The 17,834-nt window shown below is 35.3% G+C and overlaps 2 protein-coding genes across 2 annotated transcripts; both read left to right on the top strand.

The window, feature by feature from the left end:
• Positions 1–3,777: 3,777 nt before the first annotated feature.
• LOC127854702 (E3 ubiquitin-protein ligase TRIM33-like) lies at positions 3,778–10,015 on the top strand. Its single transcript, XM_052389761.1, has 2 exons — positions 3,778–4,143; positions 9,628–10,015. Exons 1-2 carry the CDS (start codon positions 3,815–3,817, stop codon positions 10,013–10,015), a joined length of 717 nt encoding a protein of 238 aa, XP_052245721.1. The 5' UTR covers positions 3,778–3,814.
• A 48-nt stretch (positions 10,016–10,063) lies between these two features.
• On the top strand, positions 10,064–11,788 carry LOC127854701 (uncharacterized). The gene is made up of 2 exons (XM_052389760.1): positions 10,064–10,871; positions 11,424–11,788. Exons 1-2 carry the CDS (start codon positions 10,064–10,066, stop codon positions 11,786–11,788), a joined length of 1,173 nt encoding a protein of 390 aa, XP_052245720.1.
• The last annotated feature ends 6,046 nt before the right edge of the window (positions 11,789–17,834 follow it).

Raw genomic sequence — 17,834 nt, 5'->3', positions numbered from 1 at the left:
TTTCCAGCAGACTTTCCGACGAGTGTCTTCTTCTTTCTATCTGTTCTGCTCTGTTGCTGACTGCAGACAGTGCCGAGCAAAAGATGGTTGGCACGGCGTCTTGTTTCAATATTCTGCGAAATTGCGAATTGCATCCAATGTTCTCTAAAAATGCTAGACTATGCACGAAGTGTTCTTCTTCAAAGTGCAACGAACACACTCAGCTGTTTTTATTTGGTGAATAAAATTTGTGTTTTGAAACATGGTTAACACGACAGATTTTAGTGAACCAAATCTTCTTCAGTTTTTTGTCACTCGGAAACCTGTAAAAATTCACCTTATCTTTTCCAGAACGTGAATTACAGCCAACGGCCGCACAGATGACCATTTTCCCTATTACTGTGCTTAACCAGCGAAAACAATTTCACGTAAATATAAATAAAAACGGAAAAATAAAACCCAAAATCTGCTGTCGTTTATCTTCTAAAATGGCGGACACGAAAATGCTTGTACATCTCTGACGTCACAAACAGGGGAGATAAGCGAATCGACGCTTTGCGAGTTACAATCATAAAAAGTCAACAAAATCATCTTTTTATGTTAAACTCAACACTTAAACGTTATTTACCCGATAATTTAATCATATTTCAATGTAAATAGCGTAAAAAATATTGACTTCGGATTTTCTTAAAAATTGACCTTTAACAAGGTTTTACTATAAATAGTCATATAAGGAAAAATGCCCCGCCCCCTGGCGGATATGTTTTTCAACCAACAGGCACAGGCATCATTTTCTAACTCATCCAAGATATTATTGGGATGAATCTTCTGACCAAGTTTCATGAAGATTGGACAATAAATGTGGCCTCTAGAGTGTTAACAAGATTTTACTTTAGCCAAATATAGCCATATAAGGAAAAATGCCCCGCCCATTGGCAGCCATGTTTTTTAAGCAAACGTAACCATTTTTTGAACTTATCCAAGATATCAGTGGGACAAATCTTCTGAGCAAGTTTCATGAAGATTGGAAAATAAATGTGGTCTCTAGAGTGTTAACAAGGTTTTACTAAAGCCATTTAAGGAAAAATGCCCGGCCCCCTGGCGGCCATGTTTTTCAACCAACCAGCATCATTTTCAAACTCATCCAAGATATTTTTGGGATGAATCTTCTGACCAAGTTTCATGAAGATTGGACAATAAATGTGGCCTCTAGAGTGTTAACAAGATTTTACTATAGCCATATATAGCCATATAAGGAAAAATGCCCCGCCCATTGGCAGCCATGTTTTTCCAGCAAACGTTACCATTTTTGCATCCAAGATATCATTGGGACAAATCTTCTGAGCAAGTTTCATGATGATTGGAAAATAAATGTGGCCTCTTGAGTGTTAACAAGGTTTTACTATAGCCATTTAAGGAAAAATGCCCCGCTCCCTGGCGGCCATGTTTTTCAACCAACCGGCATCATTTCGAATTAATCCAAGATATTATTGGGATGAATCTTCTGACCAAGTTTTATGAAGATCAGACAATAAATGTGGCCTCTAGAGTGTTAACAAGATTTTTCTATAGCCATATATAACATATGAGGAAAATGCCCCACCCCTTGGCAGCCATGTTTTTCAAGCATTAAACGTAACCTTTTTAGAGCTCATCCAAGATATCATTAAAACCAATCTTCTGACCAAATTTCATGAAGATTGGACAATAAATGTGGCCTCTAGAGAGTTAACAAGGCAAATGTTGACGCCGCTCAACGCACAACGGACGATGGACAAAAAGCGATCACAAAAGCTCACCATGAGCACGTTGTGCTCAGTTGAGCTAAAAAGCATTTTTTCAAGATACAAAGGGCCATAACTACGTTATTAACAGATGGTGTTCAATGCAATTTTGCGTGCATCAACCTCTTATCCATATATATATAATCATACCAAGTTTCAATGAAATCCGCCAAAGCACTTCCAAGATATGGCTCCGGACGGACGGAAAGACGGACGGAGAGACGGACGGACGGACAACGCCCAAAAAATATCCCTCCGCCTATGGCAGGGGATAATAAGCTATGATACTTTAGGAGTAAAGTGGACTAAAACACAAAACTTAAGCAAATTTTCAAGTTTCTAAATATAAAAGAGGCCATAATTCTGTCAAAATGCCAGTCAGAGTTACATAACTTTGCCTGCACAGTCCCCATATTATAGTTAGTAAGTGTTGCAAGTATGAAAGCAAAAGCTTTGATACTTTAGGAATAAAGTGGACCCAAACGCAAAACTAAACCAAATTTTAAATTTCCTAAGTATAAAAAGGGAATATTCTTACAAAATGCTTTATAAAGTTGTCTGCTCTTGCTTATAGATTGGGGTGATGTTGGTAAAGAAGTATGCAAAATATAAAAGCAAACTGACAAGGTACATAGAGAATATTTGAGGTGGTACGCAAACTTTAACATAGATTTATCAATAATATGCATATTCTATGTGGAAAAAGGCCATAATTCTTACAAAATGCTTGTTACAGTTGACTGTTCTTGTTTATATTTTGGGGGTCATGTTGGTAAAGAAGTATGCAAAATATGAAAGCAATATGTCAAGGAACATAGAAAATATTTGTGGTGGTATGCAAACTTTATCATTCCAACGCTCACGCTCATGCTAACACACACTCAAATGCCAGGATGAGTAGGATAGCTCCACTATATATATTTCATATATAATAGTCCAGCTAAAAATGAAGTTAAGCCCATGCCCTTATATTTTTTGTAGGCAAATCTAGATTTTTTTCTACAAGACTTATATGCCCTCTATACAAGAAGTAGGGAAAGAGTAGGGCAACTGTGCTAAATATGTTAGATTTCCAACCTTGTGTACAACAGACAAAATTCTTTATAAAAAAAAATCAAAATGAGTTTCAGGTGAGTATTTGCACGGTTAATATTTGCTTGCTATAATTACCATTATAACATGCAAAATGGAGTGGGGTGTAGCCCAGCCTGTCGTGGATTTTCTCCACTGGTCCCATCTGAAATTAAACAATAGTAATGTTATCGTTAATGAAATAGTGTAATAGTATTTTTTCCGGGTTATAAGACACAACTTTTTTCCAGACAAAAGATGACTGCTCGTATACCCTGATGTGGCATATGTATGAACAACATCAAGTAATTCAAAGTCAGAATGTCTCATTTTAAGTAAGAATTGCAAGTCATGGGCATGATCTGAAGAAACTTAGTAGAGGACCACCATACCATTTCAAATGCCAATTAAGTACCAAATGTTTGTAAGATTTTTTAAGTTTTCACTACAAACATACATGTGTATATGGAAAACAAGTAACACTCAGGACTGGGAATGTTTTGATTGTTAGTTTGTTGTAACTAGATTGTTAACTTTTACAGGTTCTCTCTTATAGATTTCTTATTATCTTTTCATTCCTCAATTTAAGATTAAGTGTTTTTTTTATTTGACTTAATTTTAATTGTAATCTGCATTAATATTTGACATCAAAACTTATTTAGTTCCCTAAAGTTTAACTCTTGCAATGAGTAAAAAAATATACCATGCATGTCTGTAGATGAATTGATTATTGATTAGACTATTTCAATTCAACAGTATATACAAACTCTTCTCTCTGCATTTTTAAGCCATATCTTACTGTTAAAAGTTTAACGTTTTGCTTATAAACCAATCAATATTTGTAATACAATATGGGTACTTGTACAACAATAGTAGAACACAATACACAATTGAATGTCTGGATATCACCTGACATGGGTTACTAAGATTGAATGTCAATGTTCAAATTAGCAACGAAAGAAGTTATCAATAGTGACAAAATGGCTTCTTATATGGAGAGTTCGATTCATAGAGGATCAGAATCATTCTTTGACTTTTCTTGTTTCACCTGTCAGGAAAATGACAGAAACACGGAGGCTGATTTTTACTGTGAAGAATGTTCTAAATTTTACTGTAGCAAATGTGTTGAGCATCATAGCTATCTTTACAAGAAGCATGCAATTTTGGACAAGAAAAACATCAGCCAGTGGCCTGAGACTGATGAGTCTGGACAAGAGATATGTCAGGAGCACAAGAAGGAAAAACTGACAGGATTCTGTGAGGACCACAGTCAGCTGATATGTCATGCCTGCCATGTCCACAATCATCAGTAAGTAAAAAGGACTGCACTCTATATAAAGATGCTTTTTTTGTACATGATTTGTATTTATTTCTAATTGACAATCAACCTGTGTACAGAGACCAGTCCAAGTAAGTTGTCAAAATGGCTTATTTAGGCAAGTGAATGCTACAGTCAGGTAACAAGTATTGCAATATACAGTACAACCTGTGTAGTTAGGCAAGTAAAAGGGGTGGTCAAAGTGGCTGATTTAGGCAAGTGAATGCTACAGTCAGGTAACAAGTATTGCAATTTACAGTACAACCTGTGTAGAGAGGCAAGTCAAAGGGGTGGTCAAAGTGGCTGATTTAGGCAAGTGAATGCTACAGTCAGGTAACAAGTATTGCAATATACAGTACAACCTATGTACAGAGACCAGTCAATGTATGGTGTACGAACTGGTCCAAAACTATTCTAAACTGTCCGGTATAAACCATCCCGGAAGGTTTGTAAACTGTCCCGGATGGTTTTCTAAACTGTCCCGGACAGTTTACAAACCGTCCAGGACGGCTTAGGAAAGTTTTGGACCGTTCCTGCACATAAACCGTCCAGGACAGTTTAAACTGTCCGATACGGTATTATTGATGGAGTATAGTATTTATATCAACCAATCAGACCACTCCTTACAATATTGCTTTATTTAATAAGTTTTACGAGCGTAACATTATATCGTTGTCATCTGGAGAGACACTATTTGTCTGGGACAAAACATGAATTTCAAAATATTCAATCAATTATTGCTGCCAAAAACGTCAGAGTTAAAAATTGATATTTTAAGTACTCGAAATAAATGTGTTTGCCCACAAAGTATCTCTGACATTGGTAACGAATTTCTTCTTTTACAGTGCATTTTTATATATAAAGAAGGAAGCAGCTTTTAAACCGAACTGGTTAAATAGACTGAATAATACTTTTTCAAGTAAACATTTGACAAAAATACCGCAAGCAAAGCCGGAGAGTGCAAATGTTATGAATTTGTTAAAGAAATACTTTTTTTTTATTATTGATATTTTAACTTTATGATAAAAATATACTGCATCTAACAGATATTTTTCATCATTCTTGATTCATGACTACTCTTCAAAACCTATGCCGTACTATAATTCATGCAAGGAAACCGTTCGGGACGGTTTCCAAGAAACCGTCCCATACGATTTCCTAAACTGTATCGGACGGTTTGTTGTCTACAAAATAAATCGCCTGGTACAGTTTACAGAGGCATGAGCGGTTCAAAAGTATATAACTGTCCGGGAAGGTTTACAAACCGTCCCGGACGGTTTATAAACCGTCCCAGACAGTTTAGAATAGTTTTGGACCAGTTTGTACACCATATCAATGCAAGTGGTCAAAGTGGCTGCTTTAGGCAAGTGAATGCTACAGTCAGGTAACAAGTATTGCAATATACAGTACAACCTATGTACAGAGACCAGTCAAGACAAGTGGTCAAAGTAGCTGATTTAGGCAAGTGAATGCTACAGTCAGGCCCCGTGTTCACAAAACAATTTTGCAATCGAAAATCAATTTTAACTGACATCGATTTTCATTTTTTTTTTTTCTCATTTATTAATGCACTCTTATGAATTCATCAATTACACAAAGTAGAAATGTACACAAATGAGTGGTTTAACATTTTCATAAAGTACCTAACAACACGCATGCACATATACGCAAAAACATACATAAACATGCACACATACATAGACAAGAAAAAAAACACGAAAGTAAATGAACATAATATATATAAAAAAAAACATATTAGAATTATGCATTTCTCTTATAATAAGTATACTTATTTTCTCACCTATGTTCATTAACACAAAACAATCCCGCACACACTCACATCACGCACACTCTTTCACACGCATCATATATTCTATTACATGTTTATCGGTATGTATTATAGATAAATATAATATACATATGTTCATAAACACACACAATTTCACGTACACTCACATCATGCACACTCTCACACACACATCAAATATGTTTAACAGTATGTATTATGGATAAATATAGAAACAATAGTAATTCTTCCATCCTGTGTTTCTGTACTTTATAATTATAAATAAAGTTGATAAAGAACAAAACGAAAAGGAGAACAAATACGACAACGATAGTTTAGTAATTGTATGGGCATTGTCATTTGAAAAAAAACTGTATATGAATATTAATTCTTACTTGAAAAATATTGGTTGATGTGGATCCATTTTTGTTTGTGTGTTTCAATTTTGTTTTTAATAAGGGCAATTTCTTCTTCTGTTTGTATCTTTAATTTCAAATAGTTTAAGAATATGTTAAATTTTGGAATGCATTTCTTTATTTTCATATTGAATATGAATACTTTCATCAAAATGATAATAAAATTGAGAACTTTACTGTGTAATTTAATTTCTGTATTTCCAAGGAAAGCAGTTGTTTTATTTATTTCAATGTCAATTTTCTCTCGTTTAAGGAACTTTTGCAGTTCTGTCCAAAGAGTTTGGCTATATTTACATTTTACATTTTCATTTTTGCCTATCAACTACAATGGAAATTCATTTTCAATGACAAGCAAAATCGATTTTCGATTGCAAAAAATCTTTTGTGAACACCGGGCCTGGTAACGATCTATTGAGTATTATTGCAATATACAGTCAAATCTATGTACAGAGGCCAGTCAATGCTACAGTCAGGTGACCACATTTTAGATTGTTGGGCAGCATTAAGAATCAAAAGCTTTGAAAACCTCCTGTGTGCACAAACATCGTTTCCATTCAAACAAATACAAACTTAGCACGTCTTATCTTTTCGTTCATACAGCGTGAAATACTTGTGTTTCAAGCAATAATATTTCATCATTTATTAATCTGATTCCATTTCAGTGTTAGCTCGAATGTTCAGTTAAAAAATGATACAAAATGTTATTTTAAAATCCATATTTAATTATGCAAAAACTACCTTTACTAATAATTTAAATAGAGATAATTATTTAAGCATTCTATGATACTTATTTTATGAAGATTTCCCAATAATTATCCCATTTGAAGTAATCCTGCGGCCATCACAATTTTCTAAAAAAATTCTAATAAGTTTTAAAAAAGGGCGAAAATTTACTTTCAATTTGCTAAAACAAGTGGTCAAATCGGATTTTAATTTATTTTTCATTTAAAAAATATCATAAGTTACTCGACTGGAAACCATTCCTGTGTGCGGGAATCTTAAACATGTATACGCCACAAAATATTCTGAAGATCTAGCCAGTATAACTAAGCTCCTCCCCTTGAAGAAGTCTAATAGGAAGAAATAAACGTATTATCCAATCAGAACGCATTAATTGCCACACATGAAAAGCGTGCCTCTTATGCCCACATGCTTCAATTGAAAGAGTTGTTATAATTTGAAGCATTTGACGGATTTAGATTTGTTTGGTTTGATGTTCCATATATGTGTGTACGTATCGTTTGTTCTGTATCAACACTGTGATAATTAATTCGTGATAAACAAGTACGGTGTCCAATATGGATGCTCTAAGTAATTAGGACTGTGCATGGTAAAGTTATTTTATTAAGCATTATTTTCATGATTGCGCAAACCAACAATGAAATTAAATGTTATTAGTAAATATGTATGCTAGAGGCTAAGTCTTGATAGTGAAGTAGAATCTTGGCAGATACTGTTATGATACCATTATATTATGTAGATTTTTTATGGAAAGCACACATAAATATAAATGAAATAACGTTCCTTTTCTTTGCATTGGTATTGCATGGTAATAATTGGTTAAGAGCTACACACTACGTAAATTAATTGTATATGCACTTAAGACTAGGATTTAAAAATGGCTACAAAATGGCTCTTATTTTTAAAATGGCGAAAAAAGGCAAATATGGGTCGCAAACAAAAAAAGAAAATTAACTTAATCTGATTCTTTAATAGCAGAATAGACAATATGACCTGCAATGTAAGAGACAACAATGCTAATACACTGTAACTCCAATATAACGCGCTCCGTTATAACGCTGAATCCAATATAACGCGGAGGGTGCTTGGATCCCATTTTTTCTCCGAGCTTCCATTTGATTTCTGATTCAAATCCGTATTATGCAACTTCATGTATTTTCAGACAATTCAAAGATGGCGGCAATCACATCTTGATTGCTTTATTCAACCGTTCGTTGAACCGATTATAATCGCCTCGAGGTTAAACAACACCGACAGCTAATTGGTGTTAATCTGTTGTGTAATGTCAATAAAGGTGCGAAAAACTCGCGTGCCAGTGTTTATTACATGTATTCCTCATCAGAGCGGTTCAGTGCGATAATTTCCATAAGTTAAGTGCAAGCGGGATAGTTATACAATTAAAGTAATTTAAAACGATTGAAACATTCTTACTTTGATATGGTTGCAGTCGACTATATTAAATGAACGGCTGTGAAATATACTGCCTACTGTATAAAACTACTTTTTCTGTCATTTCATTATGTATTTCATTAGTATTATGTCATTTAATCTTTCAGTTCGTGTATAAGAAATTAAATAATGCAGACGATTTTTTTACATGCGAACGCAGTGTACCGGTAATTGTTAACATAGTTTCACTTTCATTTTCGCGCGGTATCAGAAAGTCCCCGGGAAACACGTTTTTTGCATGCATATGACGCAATAAAACAATTTTTTGTACATGAGTCGTATTGCATTCAATCAAAATTTAAAGTCGCTCGTCCAATGAAAGCTCTGCCCCATAATGCACTGTACTCTTAACACTTCTGAAAATGGCATATATGCGTACGGTTGTGTTTACGAATTTCTTCAACATATATCGTCATGAATGTTCAAGATTATTATTTTTTAAGTGATGTTGCAATTTTATTGGATTATCGGATAAATGTGCACATAAGAAAAGCGATATGTATACTGTTATCGATACGATTCGGTTTATATGCATGTATTTGCGTCAACACAGCATGGCAATATACATGACCTATATTATAGGCTATTCTATACCTGTTTTTTTATAGCGCCCTGCAGTAAATGAGTTCAAAACTTATAACGCGGATCCGTTATAACGCTGTTTCGCGGGTTGGACCCCATTGACCGCGCTATATTGGAGTTACAGTGTAGATTAAACCGAGTGTTTATTTTTCTCAACTTGCAATAATGCCTTGTGAACGCTAAAGGCAGGTGACAATTGCTATTGGTGTGAAATTAAATGGGTCCTGGTCACTTACGGCAGGCTACACTCAGGAGAAATAAACAATGAATTTGGTGGGGTGGGGGGTAGTCTGGGAATCTAGACTGACCGCTCATACCAGGTGACCACAAACTCAGATTGGACTGTAGATAGATATAAGTAAAAGCATCTCTAGATATTGTTCGGAAAAAAAATCATATGACAAAATAATATGCTAAAAAATAAATTGTATACCTACCAATATTAACAATGCTTGACAAAACGCATACATAATCAACTTTAAGTGTGTTTGTTTTTTGCAGATTATGCAGTCATGTGGTACTAATAGCTGACAAGGTGAAAGACCTCAATCAAAAAAGAGACTTCGAACAGTTGTCAGCAACTCTTGATACACAACACCAGCAGTTGATAAAGAAGAAACATGACTTTGAGGAAAATTCGAAGTCTCTTGAGAAATCTTACAAGAAAATTCTGGAAGAAATCAATGCTTTACGAAAGACTATAAATGACGCTTTGGATCAACTGGAGAAAAATACCAAGAAGGCTTTGGACACATTGTTGGTCAATGTGAAGACATCTATCAGAAATGACATTGAAAACTGCAATAAGTCCATAAAATATATATCATGCTTACAAGAAAATTTGCTGACAAGTAAATACAAAAAAGAAGCACTGAGTTTTATCAAGTAAAGAAAATGCCTTGACCAGTCCCTCAAGGTAGAAGCATCCTTACAAGATATGACAGCAAATAATGAGAGGTTACTAACCTTTAATCCTGATAGAACCAGCCAACAAACCCTGTCCGCTCTATCTGGACTGGGACAAATACTGAGCACAGTTAAACAATCACAACCCACTAAAAGGACAACACAGAACACAAATACCAGACAAAATACACCTAAAGCATGCAGCCAGTCTGACCCTGGAAACCAAACAGCTTCAAGATTAAAGGTAAACACATCCATTTCAGAATCAAGTTCATCTAGACACTATAGCCCTGGAAACCAAAACAGTCATCTGCCCAAGTCAGGCCTGGTATCTGATCCTGTATCAAGCTCACCACACCAGCTGATCCAGGGACATCATCCAGGTGCAGTAAGCAAACCTGATCAAATCGTAAAAGTGAAGAGTAGTAAGAAGTACAGTGTAAATATTGAGTGTGATCAAAGCATATGCTACATAACTGGTATCTGTGAGACAGCTTCTGGAGAACTCCTCATCACAGACTGGGTAAACAATAAAGTGAAGCTCCTAGATCAGACCTACAAGGTGGTGGCCCACTGTGACTTGCCTGGTGGATTTTATTTTTTGTCCATGTGCAGCATTGACTCCCGTCTGGTGGCTGTTACTGTGGATTACAAGGAGGTCCACTTCATCAGAGTAATCAATAGTAGTAAGTTGATAAAGGACAGGATACTGAAGCTCGAACATGACTGCAAGGGTATTGCCCATCAGCATGGTAACCTGTACATTACAGATGGTGAAGCTCTATATAACTATACTGTGGATGGAAGACTCAGAAGGAAGATGTATCAGGATGAATCAGGTAAATTTACAGGTAATTATTATAATTAGCATTAGTCTAATGTTCCAAACAGTTGGGCTCAGGTTTCTACCGTCATTTAAATTAAGGATTTATAAGCTTCACATACCAGTAATCTTAGCAACCAATTGTATGTTTTGTAAATAATTAGCTTTACATGTTGAGTTTATGTCCAACATTTTATTTTTTATGCATATTCACAAATTTTTATCACAAGTTAACAATTTTATATTGAAGTTAAACAATGATGTCTATGATAATTAGTCCCAAACTTAAACATGTAACCAATGTATCAAAATAAAGAACTACAATAAATGACATTCAGAATACAACTGGTCTCTATATATAGTTGACATTTGATGTTTTTAATTTCAGCAGTGTTCTAGTGTTATTTCATGTTCATTAATGTTATTAAGTGTTTTATTACGTGGTATATTCTACACAAAAGCTGGACTTTATTACATGACAGGATCATTAGACTTTCATTTTTTTTTATCATTACCTTTATTTCCATATAATAACAACATCTCATCATCACTGTCTTCTATACCACAGTGACCTCCTGTGCAGTGAGTCCAGATGGTGACAAGATATATGTGACCAACAATAACAGTACCCAGCTGGTCACACTGTCCAGGGATGGCACAGTGATCTCCACCCAGACTTTACCTGAAGTGGGCCCCCATATGTATCGACTACCTGGCCTACATGTGACAGATTCAGGACAAGTTCTTGTGTGTGGATACTCTTCACACACAGTAGTCCAGGTGGACAGAGATGGAAGACAGATACTGGCAGAGGTGGTCACAGAGAATAATTGTGTATTTCGCCCTATATCTGTCTACTACAGTAAGCACACACGCTCAATCATTGTAGGAATGTGGTACAATAATGACATTATAGTGTTTAAGGAACAGTGACTGTTGCAGAAGGATGAGTTATAATTTAAAATAGTTGAACTCTTAATAAAATGTATATGACACCTGTTGCAATAGGACATAATCAATAATCCCTGTGTAAAACCCTCACATGTACAACTTTACCATAAAACCAGTCTTTATCAACCTGGTATTATTATGAAATCTAAACTGAAATATGCTCACATATAATTTGAAAAATAAATAAAATAATTAGTTTCATCGAAACTAGATTTTAAAGTGATTGTACAACATTTCTGAACCAGTTTATAAATTTATTTTTTTTTTTGGGGGGGGGGGGGGGGGGCGGGCAAATAACTTATCTCATTGTTAATAAATATCATCTATTGATATCGTTCATGATGTGCATGATATTCATATTTTTATGATCATTTTGTGTGAGTGTGTCAAGTATTGTTCAAATTTATATGCATGTGAGTATAATATCTAACAACAATTATCATTTTCCAAATGACACATCAAAGCAAAACATATGAAACTCCGCCACAAGTAATGTCAAAATAAAAGGATTTGCAATCAAATAATAGTCTGATCCAAAAGTCCCTTAATCAACAGAAAATAATCAGCAACATACATTCTCAATTAACCCTATGCCAGCAGAGATTATTGACCAAACCTTTACTAACAATCCTCTGTAAATACACGAGATAAACATAAGTGAAAGCTTCGTGCATTAAAATTACACTCTTAACTTTTGAGACAGGGCAGAATTTCCTGAACTTAAAAGGTCCTCTCAAAGTCCTGCTTGAAATAGCCCCCCTCCCCCCTGCATTTACAGTTCAGTTTCAGACCTAGTTTTCCAACCATGCAAGTTTTATCTGGATACCTCATATTATAGTCCCAATATGCCACAGTCCAGGTTCAGAACATCCACAAGAGCAATAACAGTGAAATTATGAAAACAGGAGTTATGTTACAGTTTTTTATGCACTGCACTTCCACATATTGAGTTCTACCTAAGTTCTTATTTGATAACTATAGTAATTATCCAGACATACTCTGGACACAATTTAGGTTACACTATTCAAAGAGGTCAATAAATAAAGAAGCAAGAGTAATGGCTCTTGTGAACGTTACACCCCGTCCACTAAATTAGATTTACATACCTATCAAGGGTCAAATTGATACCTTGTTTAATTTTCTAGACATAAAATATCAAAATTAAGTACCACAATTAACAAAATGCAATAACTGTAAAATATCACAGCAAGAGTTATGATTCTTGTGAACTACATGCACATCCCCTAAATGAGATTAATTTCCCCATGATATTTGTAGTTGTCACATCTGTTTATTTTCGAAATATCCTCTAAACAAAATGTAAACAAAATCTAAAAAAATGGAACCAATAGTAACAATTCATGTGTACGTCTTAGTTTTCGAGTTATGGCTCCAGAAAAATTATAAACACAAAAACGGCATGATGTAATAGAATGTCAGAATGTCTTATTTAAAAAAAAAAGGGGCATTATAACATTTGTAATTTTGATGTATGATCACAAGAATACCATGATGACCTCTAGCTGCTCACAGACTTGACGTGAGCTATTTTTTGACCAAATTTGAACCAGATTTAAACATGGTCTATATATTGTCACAATGACTTTTTTGACTTTATTAGTTTGTTTAGATGTGTGTTTATAATCAGATAGTTTTTGTGCAGTTAAATGATTTAAGGACAACTATACCTTATTATGAGAAACTTTTTGATTCCTTCATGTAAATATGCAGATTAAAAAATAGTGTTTGTCAATCATTTTGTTGTAATCTTATATTATAGTCTTGCAATTCACAGTTTGTAGGATTAATATTAATTAATCATTCTTTTGTTATACCCACGTTTTGATGTGTGCATAATGCCTTTCAATGTTTATTCAAACTGTTTATAAAAGATTAAAAAGAAGTAAAACGATGTCAACAAAAGGACTCGTATATTAGATATACATAGTTTGAACATTAGGCAGATAGAAACTTGTGGAAATCAGTTACTGAACACTTTTGCATCACTAGGAACTAGTGTAATTATGTGTATATTTTGTAATTAAAATCATAATATTGAAAGTAATTTCGGTGTTTGAATTAATTCCCTTAAAGGAGCATTACAAAGGCCAAGCCAAACTTCCTTTGTGAAAATATTGTTAAGATGCACATTCTGACCAAGTGTCATCAAGTTTGTTTTTACCTATTTGATCCAGATTACATTCAGCTTAGATATTACAAAGATAAATAGTATGACCAAGTTTACTCAATATTGAGTTATAAAATTTGCCTCTAGAGAGGTAACAAGGTTTTTCTAAGATTTAACCTTGTCACCTAGTTTATAGTCACATGTGACCCAGATATAGAACACAGCCACAAAAATGTCACAATAAACACTTGAACCAAGTTTCAGAAAGGTTGAGTCATATTTGTGGCCTTTAGATTGGTAAAAATGTTGTTTTTTTAATTTAACCTGATATACAATTTTTGTATTAACATGACTCTGATTCGAACTCTGCCCTGATATTGTCACTTTGACCAAGGTTTATCATGATCTCTGCCATGCTATTGTCAAGGTAAACACTATGACCAGGGTTTATCAAGGTCTCTGCCCTGATATTGTTAAGATAAACCCTATGACCAAGGTTAAGCAAGATCTCTGCCATGACATTGTCAAGATAAACACTATGACCAAGGTTTGTCAAGATATCTGCCATGCTATTGTCAAGATAAACCCTATGCCCAAGGTTTATCAAGATCTCTGCCATGCTATTGTCACTATGACCAAGGTTTAGCAAGGTCTCTGCCCTGATATTGTCAAAATAAACACCATGCCTAAGGTTTATCAGGATATCTGCCTAGATATTGTCAAGATAAACACTATGACCAAGGTTTAGCAAGATATCTGCTCTGCTATTTTCAAGATAAACAATATGACCAAGGTTTATTAAGATCTCTGCCCAGATATTGTCAAGATAAACACTATCACCAAGGTTTATCAAGGTCTCTGGCCTGATATAGTCAAGATAAATACTATGACCAAGGTTTATCAAGATATCTGCATAGATATTGTCAAGGTAAACACTACACCAAGATTTATCAAGGTCTCTGCCCTGATATTGTCAAGATAAACACTATGACCATGGTTAATTTAGGTTCTGCCCTGATATAGTTAAGATAAATACTATGACTAAGTTTAATCAAGATCTCTGCCCTGATATTGTAAAAATAATCACTATGACCAAGGTTTATCAAGGTCTCAGCCCTGATATTGTAAAAATAATCACTATGACCAAGGTTTATCAAGGTCTCTGCCCTGATATTGTAAAAATAAACACTATGTCCAAGGTTTATCAAGGTCTCTGCCCTGATATTGTCAAGATAATAACTATGGCCAATGTTAATTAAGATCTCTGCCCAGATATTGTCAAGATAAACACTATGATCAATGTTTAACCCTTTGCATGCTGGGAACTTTGTCGTCTGCTAAAATGTAGTCTGCTGAATTTCTAAAATTAGCATTTTCTTCGATTTTTTTCAAAGAATACTATCAGAATAGCAAACAGTTTGGATCCTGATGAGGCGCCACGTTCTGTGGCGTCTTATCTGGATACAAACTGTTTGCAAAGGCCTTCAAAATCCGATTCCAGCGCTGAAAGGGTTAACAAGGTCTCTGACCTGATATAGTCAAGATAAACACTATAACCAAGGTTTATCAAGGTTTTTGCCCTGATATTGTTAAGATAAACACTATTACCAAGGTTAATTAAGATCTCTGCCCAGATACTGTCAAGATAAACACTATGACCTAGGTTTAGCAAGGTCTCTGCCCTGATATTGTCAAGATTAACACTATGACCATGGTTAATTTAGCTCTTTGCCCTGGTATAGTCAAGATAAACACTAAGACCAAGGTTTAGTAAGGTCTTTGACCTGATATTGTCAAGATAAACACTATGACCAAGGTTTAGCAAGGTTTCTGCCCTGATATTGTCAAGATAAACACCATGACCAAGGTTTATCAAGATATCTGCCTAGATATTGTCAAGATAAACAATATGACCAAGGTTTATCCAGATATCTACCCTAATATTGTCAAGGTAAACACTATCACCAAGGTTTATCAAGGTCTCTGCCCTGATATTGTAAAGATAAACACTATGACCAAGGTTAATCTAGATCTCTGCCCTGATATTGTCAAGATAAACACTATGGCCCTAAGGCGCACACCGGAGACACGAAAGGACTGAACTTTTATGAGAACAAGGACTTTATTGTGAACCACCATCATAATTAAATACACAAACTGATGTGGACTGCACAGGCTAATCTGGGACGACACTTTACGCACATGCATTAAGCCCAATTTTCTCAGAACAAGACACATTAAATAAACGAATGTGACTTCCAGACTGTTAACAAGGTTTAAATACAGCCGCATAAGGCAAACTACCCTGCTCCCCAGTGGCTATGTTTTTCAATAGACTGGAACCTTTTCTATCTCGTCCATGTTATCAAATGTGCTAATCAAGTTCATAACGATTTGACTTAAAATGTGACTTCTTGAGTGCTTACTTTTTTCAACACAAGGTTTAACTACAGCCAAATAAGGAAAACTTCCTTGCCCCATAGCAGTCATATTTTTTAAAAGACTGTAAACAATTTTTTATTCTGCCAAGATATCATTACAACAAATGTTTTGACCAAGTTTCATGAAATTTGGACTATATAAATGTGACGTCTAGTGTTAAAGCTTTTTTTAGTTCTTTTTTTAGGACCTAGTGACCTAGTTTTTGACTTCATATGACCCAGTTTCGAACTCCGCCAAGACATAATTGGAACAAATCTTCTGACAAAGTTTCAATAATTGTAGCCCTTTAGAGTGTTAAACGGTAAATATTGACAACACACGGCAAACAAAAGGTGATCACAAAAGCTCAACATGAGCATGCTGTGCTCAGGTGAGCTAAAAAGCAAATTGGTTGGTAATTAAAGGGCCATTATTATTATCAAATTAAGGAGAGAAATAACAAGAATACTAGAAATGGCGCGGCAGAGGCCGACGCGTATCCCCACGCCGAATGTTTGACCTAGGTGTGCCCCAGGGTTGGTAATGGGGCCATGCATAGCTGAGATTGACCGTATTGTCATAAGAGAAGTTCATCATCAATTAGAAGTGAATTGGTGTAGAAATGAAGAAGTTATAGTAAAAGGCAATTTTGGGTGGGTGTGACATATGTGGGCAGGGCGCCCCAGGGTTGGTAATGGGGCCATGCATAGTTGAGATTGACCGTATTGTCATAAGAGAGGTTCAGTATCAATTTGAAGTGAATCGGTGTAGAAATGAAGAAATTATAGTAAAAGGCAATTTTGGGTGGGTGTGGTCTATGTGGGCGGGGCGCCCCAGGGTTGGTAATGGGGCCATGCATAGTTGAGATTGACTGTATTGTCATAAGAGAAGTTCAATATCAATTTGAAGTGAATCGGTGTAGAAATGAAGAAATTATAGTAAAGGCAATTTTGGGTGGGTGTGGTCTATGTGGGCGGGGCCCCAGGGTTGGTTATGGGAACATGCATAGTTGAGATTGACCCTAATGTCATAAGAGAAGTTCAGTATCAATTTGAAGTGAATCCGTGTAGAAATGAAAAAATTATAGTAAATGGAATTTTTTGGTGGGTGTGGCCTATGTGGGCGGGCGCCCCAGGGTTGGGATTGGGGCCATGCATAGTTGAGATTGACCCTAATGTCATAACAAAAGTTCAGTATCAATTTGAAGTGAATCCGTGTAGAAATGAAAAAATTATAGTAAATGGAAATTTTTGGTGGGTGTGGCCTATGTGGGCGGGGCGCCCCAGGGTTGGGAATGGGGCCATGCATGGTTGAGATTGACCGTATTGTCATAGGTGAGGTCCAGTATCAATTTGAAGTGAATCGGTGTAGAAATAAAGAAGTAAATGTAAAATAACCTAAAAAAATGAGTGATAATTTCTGACGCGGCCCCACCCCAACCCCTATAACTTTTGACCCAGGGGTCAGATCAAAATTCCA

Source organism: Dreissena polymorpha, chromosome 13 (genome assembly GCF_020536995.1).
Source record: "Dreissena polymorpha isolate Duluth1 chromosome 13, UMN_Dpol_1.0, whole genome shotgun sequence".
Taxonomy (NCBI): domain Eukaryota; kingdom Metazoa; phylum Mollusca; class Bivalvia; order Myida; family Dreissenidae; genus Dreissena; species Dreissena polymorpha.
The sequence above is the reverse complement of the archived record's forward strand: the minus strand, read 5'-3'. Positions and strand labels throughout refer to the sequence as shown.

What these genes read in the sequence shown, in the direction of transcription:
- LOC127854702 (XM_052389761.1), top strand. Translation starts at nt 3,815, where the DNA reads ATGGCTTCTTATATGGAGAGTTCGATTCATAGAGGATCAGAATCATTC. An exon ending in TGCCATGTCCACAATCATCA is followed by an intron (nt 4,144 to 9,627) that starts GTAAGTAAAAAG and finishes TGTTTTTTGCAG; the next exon opens with ATTATGCAGTCATGTGGTAC.
- LOC127854701 (XM_052389760.1), top strand. Translation starts at nt 10,064, where the DNA reads ATGACAGCAAATAATGAGAGGTTACTAACCTTTAATCCTGATAGAACC. An exon ending in GATGTATCAGGATGAATCAG is followed by an intron (nt 10,872 to 11,423) that starts GTAAATTTACAG and finishes TCTATACCACAG; the next exon opens with TGACCTCCTGTGCAGTGAGT.